Source organism: Bombina bombina, chromosome 6, assembly GCF_027579735.1.
Source record: "Bombina bombina isolate aBomBom1 chromosome 6, aBomBom1.pri, whole genome shotgun sequence".
Classification (NCBI taxonomy): Eukaryota; Metazoa; Chordata; class Amphibia; order Anura; family Bombinatoridae; genus Bombina; species Bombina bombina.
The window spans coordinates 781,157,300-781,169,828 of NC_069504.1; the positions used below are offsets into that span (position 1 = coordinate 781,157,300).

General features: G+C 38.6%; 2 protein-coding genes across 2 annotated transcripts in view; one reads left to right on the forward strand and one right to left on the reverse strand.

Moving 5' to 3' along the window:
• Positions 1–99, forward strand: part of XAB2 (XPA binding protein 2) — a 298,412-nt gene extending 298,313 nt beyond the window's left edge. The window contains 1 exon segment of the mRNA XM_053718092.1: positions 1–99. Within this exon segment, the coding sequence (XP_053574067.1) occupies positions 1–44 (44 nt within the window). The 3' untranslated portion in view covers positions 45–99.
• CAMSAP3 (calmodulin regulated spectrin associated protein family member 3) overlaps positions 100–12,529 on the reverse strand; it is a 259,283-nt gene continuing 246,853 nt past the window's right edge. The window contains exon 17 of the mRNA XM_053718091.1: positions 100–5,006. Coding sequence (XP_053574066.1) covers positions 4,704–5,006 — 303 coding nt within the window. The 3' untranslated portion in view covers positions 100–4,703. The remainder of the gene's footprint in view (positions 5,007–12,529) is intronic.

Consider the following 12,529-nt stretch of genomic DNA (forward strand, 5'->3'; position numbering starts at 1 on the left):
AATCTGTCCCGTCGTCAGTGTTTTCAGGGCTTTCGGAAGACTGAGTCCCACTTCCAGCACTTCTATTTTGACAAATAAAAGACACAAACACCCGAAGAACATTGTACTTCATTCTTTTTATATACAAATATTTGCAAAATCATTTAATATAGATATTTATAATAAATCTGTATGTATAATTATAAATACATGGTGGGGGTCTCTTGTTCTTAGCAGTGAAGTCCAGACTCACTGAAGCAGACCCCACTAGAACTCATCAAATATTTAGTCACAATATTATAAATACAGTGCAGCTGCATCACTTGTATTCTGCAAGAACATGGTCCAGCTTTTCAACTAGCATCCAGTGCCTAATCACTCACTCACTTGTGGGTCTCACATTACTAGCGAAGCAAAGGATGGGCAGTATATATTAATCTTCCTCAGATATAAATTGCACAACTACTTTAAAAAAAAAAAAAAAGATACTGTACAACTGTTCATACACCCAAGTACCTGTTAAATAAAATTATTCTGGTATAAGGGTAGGACCAGAAAAAAAAAATCCTATAATAAAGTAAATATTATTATAACATACTTTGTTTTTTACTGGGGCTGCTTAACATTACATCCTGTGCAAATAAAAGTACATTTTTCAAATTACATTCCATGAAGGAGTATGATAAAACATAAAAACAACAACAACAAAAAACACAATGGTTTTAAATAATGGCAGATGGTAAGCAAAATGTATACAGCAATAAAATATGGTTATTTATGGGTCCCCTCCACATATTAAACAAAAAAGGCAAAGGTGATAGCATTGTTTACTGTCATATATAAATAAAACTGGCTATTTAGCACGAGACTGAGATGTCGGGTAGAAGAGGAAGAAAAACGCCGCTCAGACTTCCATACGGGATCCGTTAATGAAAGCAAAAGGGAAAACCTCTGTGAGATACTGTGGTGCCGGACGGTGCCGCAAAACAAAACAGAATATGAGAAAAAGGCCACTTATCTAAGCGCCCATTTGGGGAGTGAAACGCGTAGATTCTTTCACCTCCTGGTGTATGTTTTCATTTTAACAAAGTGTGGTTTTATTTTTAAACGTTGCCCTGATGCGGCCTTTTTCTCCTATTCTGAGATGTCAGGTAGATGTTTCTGATTAAGAAAACCTGTAACCCAAAATCATATTGTAAAAATAAACGTTAGGACATTTAAGGAAAATGGCAATTTATCATATTCCTATTTCAATTTACCATCATTACTGGAAAAATCTATTGTGTATTGATTTACTACAATGAAATGGTGTGTTCTAATTACTGGCAGGTCTCTTGTGCTAATGTGGTATTTTTTAAAGGTAGCTAAAAGCTTAATAAAAGCAGTTCATTGTTTTATTTCAAGGAAATCTGAACAAAATATTTTATAACACTTTTTTTTTGGACATGGTTGGGCAGTGTTGCTTCAATTCCTTTGTTAATCACTATGTTTTAATGAGAGTAATAAGTAATAAGAGATAATATCTGTAGGCAGTTCTCAGATAATATATTACAGAATAAACAAGGATATTTTTTAAAAAAAGGCATGGATTTAAAGGGACGTAAGAGTTCCCAAAATTTTAGAAATTTATTTTTGAAACAAAAATAAATAAAATACCAATAGAGATGAGCATAGGGGCAGTGGTAAGTAATTCTGGCACCTCATTAGATATTTAAATTGACATAGTTAAAAAATAAATTAAAAAATGACATGCTTAAAAGGGCCAGTCAACACCAAAATTGTTATTGTTTAAAAAGATAGAAAATTCCTTTACTACCCATTCCGCAGCTTTGCCTAACCAACTTTGTAACATTTAAACCTCTAAATGTCTGCCTGTTTCTAAGCCACTATAGACAGCCTCTTATCACATGCTTTTTTATTTGCTTTTCACAACAGGAGACTGCTAGTTCATGTGGACCATATAGATAATTGTGCTCACGTCCGTGGGTTGTGCACAACACAGCACTAATTGGCTACAAGTCAATAGATAATAAATAAATGTCATGTGATCAGGGGGCTGTCAGAAGAGGCTTAGATACAAGGTAATCACAGAGGTAAAAAGTATATTAATCTAACCGTGTTGGCTGTGCAAAACTAGGGAATTGGTAATAAAGGGATTATCCTTTTTAAATAAACCATTTTGAGTGGATTGTCCCTTTAATTTTAGCATTGCAGTTGTTGCTTGTAATGTTTGCACTATAATGTCGCTTTAATTAGTGGATATTTCATTTTAGGCTTTAAAAATAAACATTTTTGCATATGTTGCTAACGATCTGTTATGTCCCTTTAAAGGAACATAAAACCCACATTTTTTTTCTTTCATGATTTAGAAAGAGCATGCACTTTTAAACAACTTTCCAATTTACTTATAGTATCTATTCTCTTGATATCCTTTGTTAAAAGCATATCAGTTACTGCCGATTGGTGGCTGTGCGTAGATGTCTCGTGTGATTGTCTCACCCATGTGCATGGCTATTTCTTCAACAAAGGATATATAAAGAATGAAGCAAATTAGATAATAGAAGTAAATTGGAAAGTTGTTTAAAATTGTATTCTCTGTCTGAATCGGGGGGGGGTCTCATATCCCTTTAAAAGTACAAACTATTTTTCTTTGGCCTACTCAAAAAGTGCTATAAATGTGTGCTTAAATGTCTCCGCTTCAGACAAAGACAGGCCTTACTACAAATTTATATATGTTAGCAATTACAGTCAGTTTTAAACACACGTGCCGAGATTTCCCATAATGTTTCAGCAAAACCAGGGTGACAACATAAAGTCTGAGATGATGCTGTATTAAATAGTAATACGGTTTTTAAGCATCCCTAGTTATTAGGCCAAAAAATAGGCAGTGTTCATAAATTAATTAATAATATTGGTAAGTAATAAATGCACAATTATAATGTACTCATTCATACATGATATATACAGAGAATGCATATGTACACATAGTACAAATATTAATGCGTAGACAATGTGTAACTGTACAAGAATCCACTGGTGACACACACACGTGCATTCTTTATTTACACAAAATGCACCTGCATTTAAAATATATATTTAAACATACATACAAAAAGGAGCCCTTAGAGATGTGGCTGTATGAACTTTAGAGTCATATGATGTCAAATATTTTCACTGCAGCTTTGATCAACGTCATTCAGTGGATTCCACTGAGCCGCTCATTCGTTCCATGTAAGGTGTTTCGTTTGTTTTTTCGACAATGCGCCTTAATTAAAAAAATGTGCAGTAATTATATGTAAATGTGTAGGTAGCACAGCTGGAAATTCGACAGCACATGTATTGTGTTTCTAATGCAATAAAAGAACCATTTTATATAACAACAAAAATACACCAATTAGGTGTAATTTGCAGCCTGTAATATTTTTCATATAATACGCTAGGATTGAACTAACAGAAATGGTTGTTATTTTACACTAAGGCAACAGCCTACTAGAGTTGAATTTAATTGTGCTACATAAGTATCAACTAAATGAGCAATACTGTGCTTTATATTAGCAAGATAGGCAGGGGAACCTTTAATTCCATTATTGGATAAACTAAGAATGTTTGGCCAAAGTGCAGTATGGGAATGATTTGTTTAAAGGGACAGTCTAGTCAAAATTAAACTTTCATGATTCAGATAGGTGCAATTTTAAACAACTTTCCAATTTACTTTTATCATCAAATTTGCTTTGTTCTCATGGTATTCTTTGTTGAAACCTAAACCTACGTAGGCTCATATGCTAATTTCTAAGTCCTTGAAGGCCGCTCTTATCTCAGTGCATTTTGTTCATTTTTTTACAACTAGATAGCGCTAGTTCATGTGTGCCCTATAGATAATGTGCTCACTCCCATTGAGTTATTTATGAGTCAGCACTGAATTTGAAATTAAGGGGCCAGTCTGAATAGACTTGGATACAAAGTAATCACAGAGGTAAAAAGTATATTAATTTAACTAGGTAATAGTTAATAAGGCGATTATCTTTTTAAACAATAACAATTCTGGAGCAGACTGTCCCTGTAAGTATTGGACCTAAAAGGCAGGCTGGTAGTTCCTGGCTAACTTATTTACATGGCAGCACATATGAAGAGGCAGTATATGTACATATGCTAGGGGATGGGGGACATAAGAGAAGTATAGGTTCTGTAGCGCTAACTTCACCCACTTTAGTTCAGTTGCTCCGATAAGAAATGTTGAAAGAACCCATAATCGTCAGCACAAAAAGTAAAAGGCACCATTAGAAAAGACTGGTGAGGAGCAGGAAAAAAAATGAGAATATAAGACAAACAATCTAATAGCAATGAGCAGTGCTTGGCACATCGTATAGAAAAGAAACATTAGCCGCTTAAGACTAAAATGTGAAGACAGATAACCGAGTGGGCAAAGTAACCAAGCAAACATGAAGCCTAGCCAAAAGGGGTGAGAAAAAAAATCACATGAAGCAAGGGGGTAAATACAATGAGAAGACACAATATGATACAAAATAAATCAAATTAACCTAAATTCAATTAGGATTCACTGAGTTTGACCTAAGTTATAATTTGTTTCAGTTCATGATTTGTAACGTGAGAAAAAAAATTACATCAAATTTAACCCAATTGTTGATTTTACATAAGGTGGCACCATCCTTGTCTGAAATGCCCAGGCAGCAGCAGTTGGTATATAGCTGGAGTTGAGAGGGTTTTCACTTTGGTGTTCCTGCCTTCTTGGGTGTTGTGGGCCTCTTGGTCTGCCATAGGTGCCCTTGGATGGTGAAGGCATCAACACTCATAGACATTGTCTTGCTGGGTATCTGAGAGAACCGCTTGCGATCAGAGCTGTACTTGAAGATTGTCTCCACCATACCCAGGCTAACTGTACGAGGACCATAGCCGGCCAAGCGAGTTAGTTCATCATTCTCAGCTGAGAAGGTGTACACAGCACGGAACTGGCAACTGGTGTCACGGAACAGGATCAAGAAGTGATTTGATGTGCTCTTCTCAATATCCTACATAAATGAAAGGGAGAAAGATGATACATTTTTCTAGGTAAATGCTTAAAAGTATATGAAACAGTGCTGCACCAATATAACAGAGCTACCATTACAGAGCCTATGTTCTACTGCAGGGGTGGGCAAGAGGTAGATCGCGATCTGCCAATGGACCGCAAGTGAATTTTGAGGTGACCGTCTGGATATCCAAAGTCTGCATAGTAAGAGAAAGATTTTGCCATCGTAGATGTGTGAGAAATCTCTCTCTTACTTATGCAGACTTCTAAACATGTGGCCTATAAGCATGCAGGACTCATCGTGCCTCAGGGGTATAGCATTACATATCTATAACTTACATTCAAGTTTCAATAGCTCATGTGATCCTCAGCATCAAACTTCTACTACACAGCCATCTTCGCTAGAGACAAGAATTTTCTGATTGGCTGAGAGCCAAACCCCCCTTACATTATTGGCTTGTCTTGAACTGGTAGATTTTTCTGCTGCTACGCGCTGATTGGCTACCTGCTTGAGGCCAGGGGAGTTCTACGGCCAGTAAAGAAGTAAATATGTTTGAGGAGTAAGGAGGGTATTTCCGGATGCTGATGAGCACAATCACCCTGGAGTCAGCGATTAGAAGTTATGCAGAAGGTAGGAAACTCCCAGTCATAGGGATCAAAATAACGAACTCTCTTAGTAACCCCTTGGGCATTGGAAAAACAGAGCTCTAGGAGGCAAAGAGTTACGGCGGGAGTGGGCGTGGACACTGACTTGGAATTCTATTCCATTCTAGTGTGTGGTCGGACAGTGCTTGAATCTGATAGTGCTGTATAGCAGACAGACATAAGCAGATCCTATGTAAAGTTGGATCTGCTTATGTTTGTCTGTTATACAGCACTGTCAGACCACACACTCCTCAGATAGAATTCCAAGTCAGTGCCCACTCCCGGTATAGCTTGTTTACTTCTGCTATTGTAGGTGAGAATGACAGGGTTAGCGCAAAACGTGTGTGTTCCTGCTCATGTCCGTCTTTTATTAAGACATCTGTAATTCATAGATAAGTATAAATTGAGTATTAATGTAATGTGGAGTAAAGGGAAGCATGAAAGGGAGGGACTGAAGGCTGCTACAAGTGCGGTGAATGGATCGCAAAATGAATGACATATGAGCTAACCAATGATGGTGAATCATAGTGGTTTTTTTGTTTGTTTTTTAAGTTAGGTGACCACGTCACTTGGAATAAAATTTGAGGTAGCCCTTGCCTTACAAAAGTCTGCCCACCCCTGTTCTACTGTCACAATTTTTGCAGCAAAAGTGCTCTACTGAGCATGGGTAATAAACAGATTGCAGCTAGAGCAGATGTCTCCTAAAAACACTACAAAGTGGCTTATTTGCCTTCCCTAGAGACCACAGCCCCCTTTGGCACCCCCCCCCCCCCCCTGTGACAGTAAGTAATGGACCTTTCACAAACGAAGTTAAAAATAAATTTAAAATCCTTTTAAAATGATGAATAATAAATTTTTCAATGATTTTAAGTACAACCACTTATTACTATTTTAATAAAACAGACTGCTTTATAACCCTTAAATGCTGTATATTTAGGCAGTAAATAAAAAAAAGTCAGGATACAAGATTGAAAAGAAGGAAATAAATGGACTACAGTCTGATGTGCCATAAAATTGTCTAATGTAAAAAAACAAACAAAAAAAACCCAATAAGTTAAAAGTAACGTTTTTAAAAACTTTGGATATAAACGCAGAAATAGTGAACACTCCCGCAGATCAAAACAAATAACTCACCTAAAAGTTTAAAGGGACATAAGACTCAAAATTAAATTCCCAATAAATGGTTTTCCACTGCCCCCAGATTGGGGTGCATTCTGTGGATTTCAGAACTCCGACTCTCCTAGGAACTACACACTAATTGCTTGCTATGCACAGAAACTAAAGATAACACTCAAAGTTTTTTTTTTCTTCAGTTCATGTACGGGTCCATTGGACTGTAAAACAATTAAATCTTTGCTAACACAATGACAGTTGAAAATGCTTAAAAAGGGACATCAAACACTTTGAGATGGTAACATAAAATGATAAATCGTATATATAAATAAAACTCTGCAATATACTTTCATTATTTAATTTGTCCCCTTTCCTTGCAATTCCATTCTGAAACTGTGAGCATTTCAATTCCTGTTAGAAATGGAAGTGTAGAACACTGTTATATTCCACACAGCCATTGGCTGCACATTTTAGTGACCTAAAAACAAATGTTTTTTCACTGTAAGAGCAATAAAATTGTGGAACTCATTACCAAAGGAGGTGGTGAATGCCAATACCCTAGATACATTTAAAAATTGTTTCAATACATTTCTGTCTATAAATAAAATTCAGTGGGATTATTTAAGCTTAACTGGAGCTTTTTGTAAGTATTTTAGATTTGTATAGGTTGAACTTGATGGACTTCGGTCTTTTTTTCAACCTAATCTACTATGTTACTATGTATTTATAACTGTTCCTAACTGGCCACAGAAGAGAAAGTAACCTAAGTTACAACACGGCAGCCCCCATTGTTTTATATTGACCTGATAAATTCTTTTATTTCCTGGCATGGAGAGTCCACAAATCCATTCAATTACTAGTGGGAATTTAACTCATGGCCACCAGGTTGAGGCAAAGAGCACCCAAGCAAAGCTTTAAGTATCCTCCGACTTCCCACAATCCCCAGTCATTCAGCCGAGGAAATATGAAAAGAGAAGAGGAACCAAAGGGTAAAGAGGTGCCTGTAGTTTAAGAAAAACAAACAAAGGTTGACTTGATTGCAGACAAGGGCGGGTCGTGGACTCTCCATGCCAGGTAAGCATCATTTTTTTTTCTTTCCAATGGCATGAAGAGTCCACAAATCCATGCAATTACTAGTGGGAACTAATACCCAAGCTAGAGGACACAGAATGGAAGGGAGGGAAAACAAGATAGGCGGACCTAAACAGAAGGCACCACCGATAGAAGAACATTCATCCCAAAGGAAACCTCAGCTGGGGTAAAAACATTAATCTGAAAATTTTTGAAAAGGTATGCAAAGAGAACTAGTGGCCGCTTTGCAGATTTGTTCCATAGAAACAGTATTTTTAAGGAACCAAAAAGAAGAGAGACAGCCCTAATGGAAAGAGCCGAAAAGCTCTTAGGAGGCTGATGTCCAGCTGACTCATAAGTCAACTTAATAACCTTCTGAGCCCAAAAGAAGGAGCATAAGAGGCCTTCTGGCCCTTCTAAGAATCGAAGAAGATTATCAAAGGAGTAGAGGATTAAGGAAAATTCCTAGAAAGATAGAACATCAGAGAACATCCCGGTTGTGCCACATACTTTCCTTCTGAGAAAAATGAAAATAACAAAACTAAGGAACGACAAATCCAGATTAAAATTGAGATCCAGGGGGCGTGTCTGGGCAGCGCCGTGAGAGGATGTAAAATCAGAGTCTGCTAGACAGAGATCAATAATCCGCCAATTACTGATGGAATCCGACAACAATCTTAGTGGCCAAATATACATTATAGCGTTACAAATACTTGCTGATCCGGTGGATACCAAACTGTTGTATACATGACGTCTACACTCTAATTCGGACTGTTGAGGCCTATGGTAGCGTCCTAGCTCAGAGACCTCAACACCCTCCCCCAGTAACCTCTGTAATATAGTCGAGTGTCGGCTATCTATTTATTAAGAAAGTGCATTCAAAATGGACCAAGTAGATCTACTTTCACTGTAGAAAATCTAGCAGCATACTGACGGTGGAACATACGCAGACCTTGCTGAAAAACAACTTACTGCCCAGAGATAACCAGACATGCGAATTTGACCTATATACTAGTGCAATTAGCGTTACAATGGAGACACCTAATGACATATTACTTGCCCTCTTAGCAGAATTTGATAATGACATGTGCCAAAAATTCAAACATCTCCTTTTGACCATTAAACATGGCGATCAGGAATGTGGCACCTTACTTCCAGCTACGGAGAGGCTTCAAATGGAACTTAGCCCACAGAATGCAGCGCAAATTTATAAAGAGCAATCCAACTCAGATGAACACATCACTCCACATCTAACTCAGATGAACAACGATCATCTTAATCAGAGCTGCAACCAGAGTATCGCCTACCTCTCTTGAGACCGGTGAATTTGACTAGGCAGATACGGTGCAGCTCTCACACAGTTTTCCCAGGTGCTCGATCGTCGGACTACACCTACGACTTAGCCTACCTTCGGACTACGCCTACCTTCACGAGAGGGAACTTCTGGTACGCTTTCGGGGAACCCTGAGGGGAGGGCGGCCGACTCCTGTTCGGGTGATCCAGAGCTTCATGTTAATCCCAGCACCTATGTTTACGAGGCAACTCCTAACTACCTTAAAGGGACAGTGAACCCACATTTTTTCTTTTGCGATTCAGATAGAAAGTTGCTTAAAATTGCATGCTCTAATTTACTCCTACTAGAAAATTTTCTTCATTCTTTTGGTATCTTTATTTGAAAAGTAAGAATGTAAGTTTAGATGCCGGCCCATTTTTGGTGAACAACCTGGGTTCTCCTTGCTGATTGGACAGCACCAATAATTGGCTGGCTCCTTAGCTTAGATGCCTTCTTTTTCAAATAAAGATAGCAAGAGAACGAAGAAAATTTGATAATAGGAGTAAATTAGAATGTTGCTTAAAATTGCATGCTCTATATGAATCACAAAAGAAAAATTTTGGGTTCAGTGTCCCTTTAAGCTTACCATGGAGATTGCAGAGTCATTGGTACCCCCCTCTGATCTAGCATCACCAGATTTCAATCCGGTTGTGGAGGATCCTCATTATCCTAACCTCTCACATATTCCCCCTCAATTCACACTCCATTCTGATGTTTGTCGGATAGGATACAAGGGGACAGTTGAGCAACAACTTCGAGCTTCACAGGAGTAAGATAGACTCAATAAAATTACCAAGTTCAGTTACATAGTCTTGTAATATTAAAAATGAAGATAAGGGGGTGTCTGTCTGGGCAGCGTTGCAAGAGGACGCAAAATCAGAGAGCTCTAGGCTGAGTCTATTAAACTTACAAGTTTTCAAAGCAATCAAGCAATATAGTTGGAAAAAGACTATATATTCAAGCTAACGCAAGCCAGCTGATCATTAAAATACCAAACTTGAATATATTCATGACACCTATACTCTGATCTGGACGGTTGAGGCCTGGTAAGCTAGGGCCTTAGATTTCCTCCCCCGGTACGCCGGGTACAATAGCCGATTAGTGAATATCTACACGTGGCATTCGCAGATATGCCTATTTACAAATGGAGGAGGACCAATACACAAGGATAAGAGCTTTCCTTAAAGACCTTGAGCTACGGATGGAATACAATTTTCTGGATCTTATTTGCACAGTAAGAGACTCTTGTGAGGAGGGAAACAATGATGCCCTAGAAATAGCTAAGATTAGAGAGGCCAATAGGCAACTGGAAATGACCGGTGATTTCACCCCTCATTGCAATGCCGATCGCAGTTTAGATTCGGAAGTTATTGCGCAGGATCAGAGAATGGCTCTGGTAAGCTAGGGCCTTGGATTTCCTCCCCCGGTACGCCGGGTACAATAGCCGATTAGTGAATATCTACACGTGGCATTCGCAGATATGCCTATTTACAAATGGAGGAGGACCAATACACAAGGATAAGAGCTTTCCTTAAAGACCTTGAGCTACGGATGGAATACAATTTTCTGGATCTTATTTGCACAGTAAGAGACTCTTGTGAGGAGGGAAACAATGATGCCCTAGAAATAGCTAAGATTAGAGAGGCCAATAGGCAACTGGAAATGACCGGTGATTTCACCCCTCATTGCAATGCCGATCGCAGTTTAGATTCGGAAGTTATTGCGCAGGATCAGAGAATGGCTCTGCACCATGGAAAGTCCGAGATTCCCTGCCTCAAACCTGGAACTTACGCATCGGACAACACTAAAAACTCTGAGGTTGGCATTCAGATTGTGCCGACTAGTACATCAGATGGGTCCCGTATGATTACAAAATTGGAATCCACGCCACACATAGCTTGGGGACTCTTGCTACTTGGACCCAGCCGAATCACTGATGACGCGATGTCAGGAATCATAGCCGATATAGACTCTAGGTATCAGAAACGGACATTTATCATTCTAGGCATATACTTGCCTGACTATGGTGCAGGGATCTCGCTGGACTCTAAGGGAGTGACCCTCCACACCAGTGTTACTCTTGGCCCGGGTCTCCAGTATAAGTCAGGGGTCGCAATGCTACACAACATACCCGGCCAGAGGAGAGATATACTGATGAGACCTCTGAGATCGCAAATGAGAAGTCAGTACCTTCTTGGTCCATTTAGCAAGCTTCACAATCCCATTAGTGCACTTTGTGAGTACAGGAGTAGGGTAAACAGTGTCCCGCAGTTCCTGTGTCCATTTCTTCAATCCAGACATTACTTGACTACTTCTGTTTAATATCAGTTTAATATCAGTTACTGTTTTAGTCTTTGCCAATATGAGCTCTCTAGGTTGATCCCAGCCCACAGAATGTCTGGTTTGCATTGTTTATGCTTTGTTTTTTGTTTTTACTGGCATTATCTTAGAATGGTCATACAGTTTACTTTATATCATACATTGCACCACAGTTATATGTGTATGGCTGCTCTCTACTTGGGACAAGTGGTTGGAAAGATAACTCTGAATGTTTTCTAGGTGGCTGTTTTAATGGTTTATATATCTAACTACTCTCAGATAATATATATTTTTTTTGTCTGATACCTAAAATACAGGTCCCCTATCAGCGGCCGAGATAGGGTAATGCAGCTCACTTGTATAATGAGGAGTATCGAAAAATTTAAGGTCAGCTTAATGCCATTGCCACACTTTATGTGATAAGGAGGGTAAAGTAATGTATGAACAACTTAAGGATCCTTTCAGAATCCTACCATAGCCTGCTGACAGACACTAGAATAGGAGTGGGTTAGGAAAGTTTTATTATAGGTCATTTCACTACTAGATAAGTCTATTAATTTACTTTAGCATATGTGGACGCGTGGTCCATTTACTTTTATATAAAGTACCCCCAGCTACAGAATCACCCCCAGATTGAGTATTGGTTTGCACACTAATATTTGTGTTTTTTCCATATCTACCATGTGCATTACGCAAAACATTCACCTGCTCCTTACCCCTATTCACCCATACTAACATGTGCGTCACTCATATTGTATTACCCCTGGGGGGTTTAGGCTACATGTTTAATCATCTTGACCCTACTTTTCAGTATCCTATACTCACTCTGGACCCATCTTAGAAGTCTCAGCATCAAGTTTTCATAATCCCTCCCCATCCTGTCCTACACAGTCCATCCCAACAGAATCTCATCTCATCTTCTTGGCCCATTGGACTTAATCCTAAATACTATACTCTCTGGACCCCACTTACATTCTGGTCTCTACACATAGAACCATATATACCTGTGGCTTACCCCCTCCCACAATTACAGTCCATTTTCC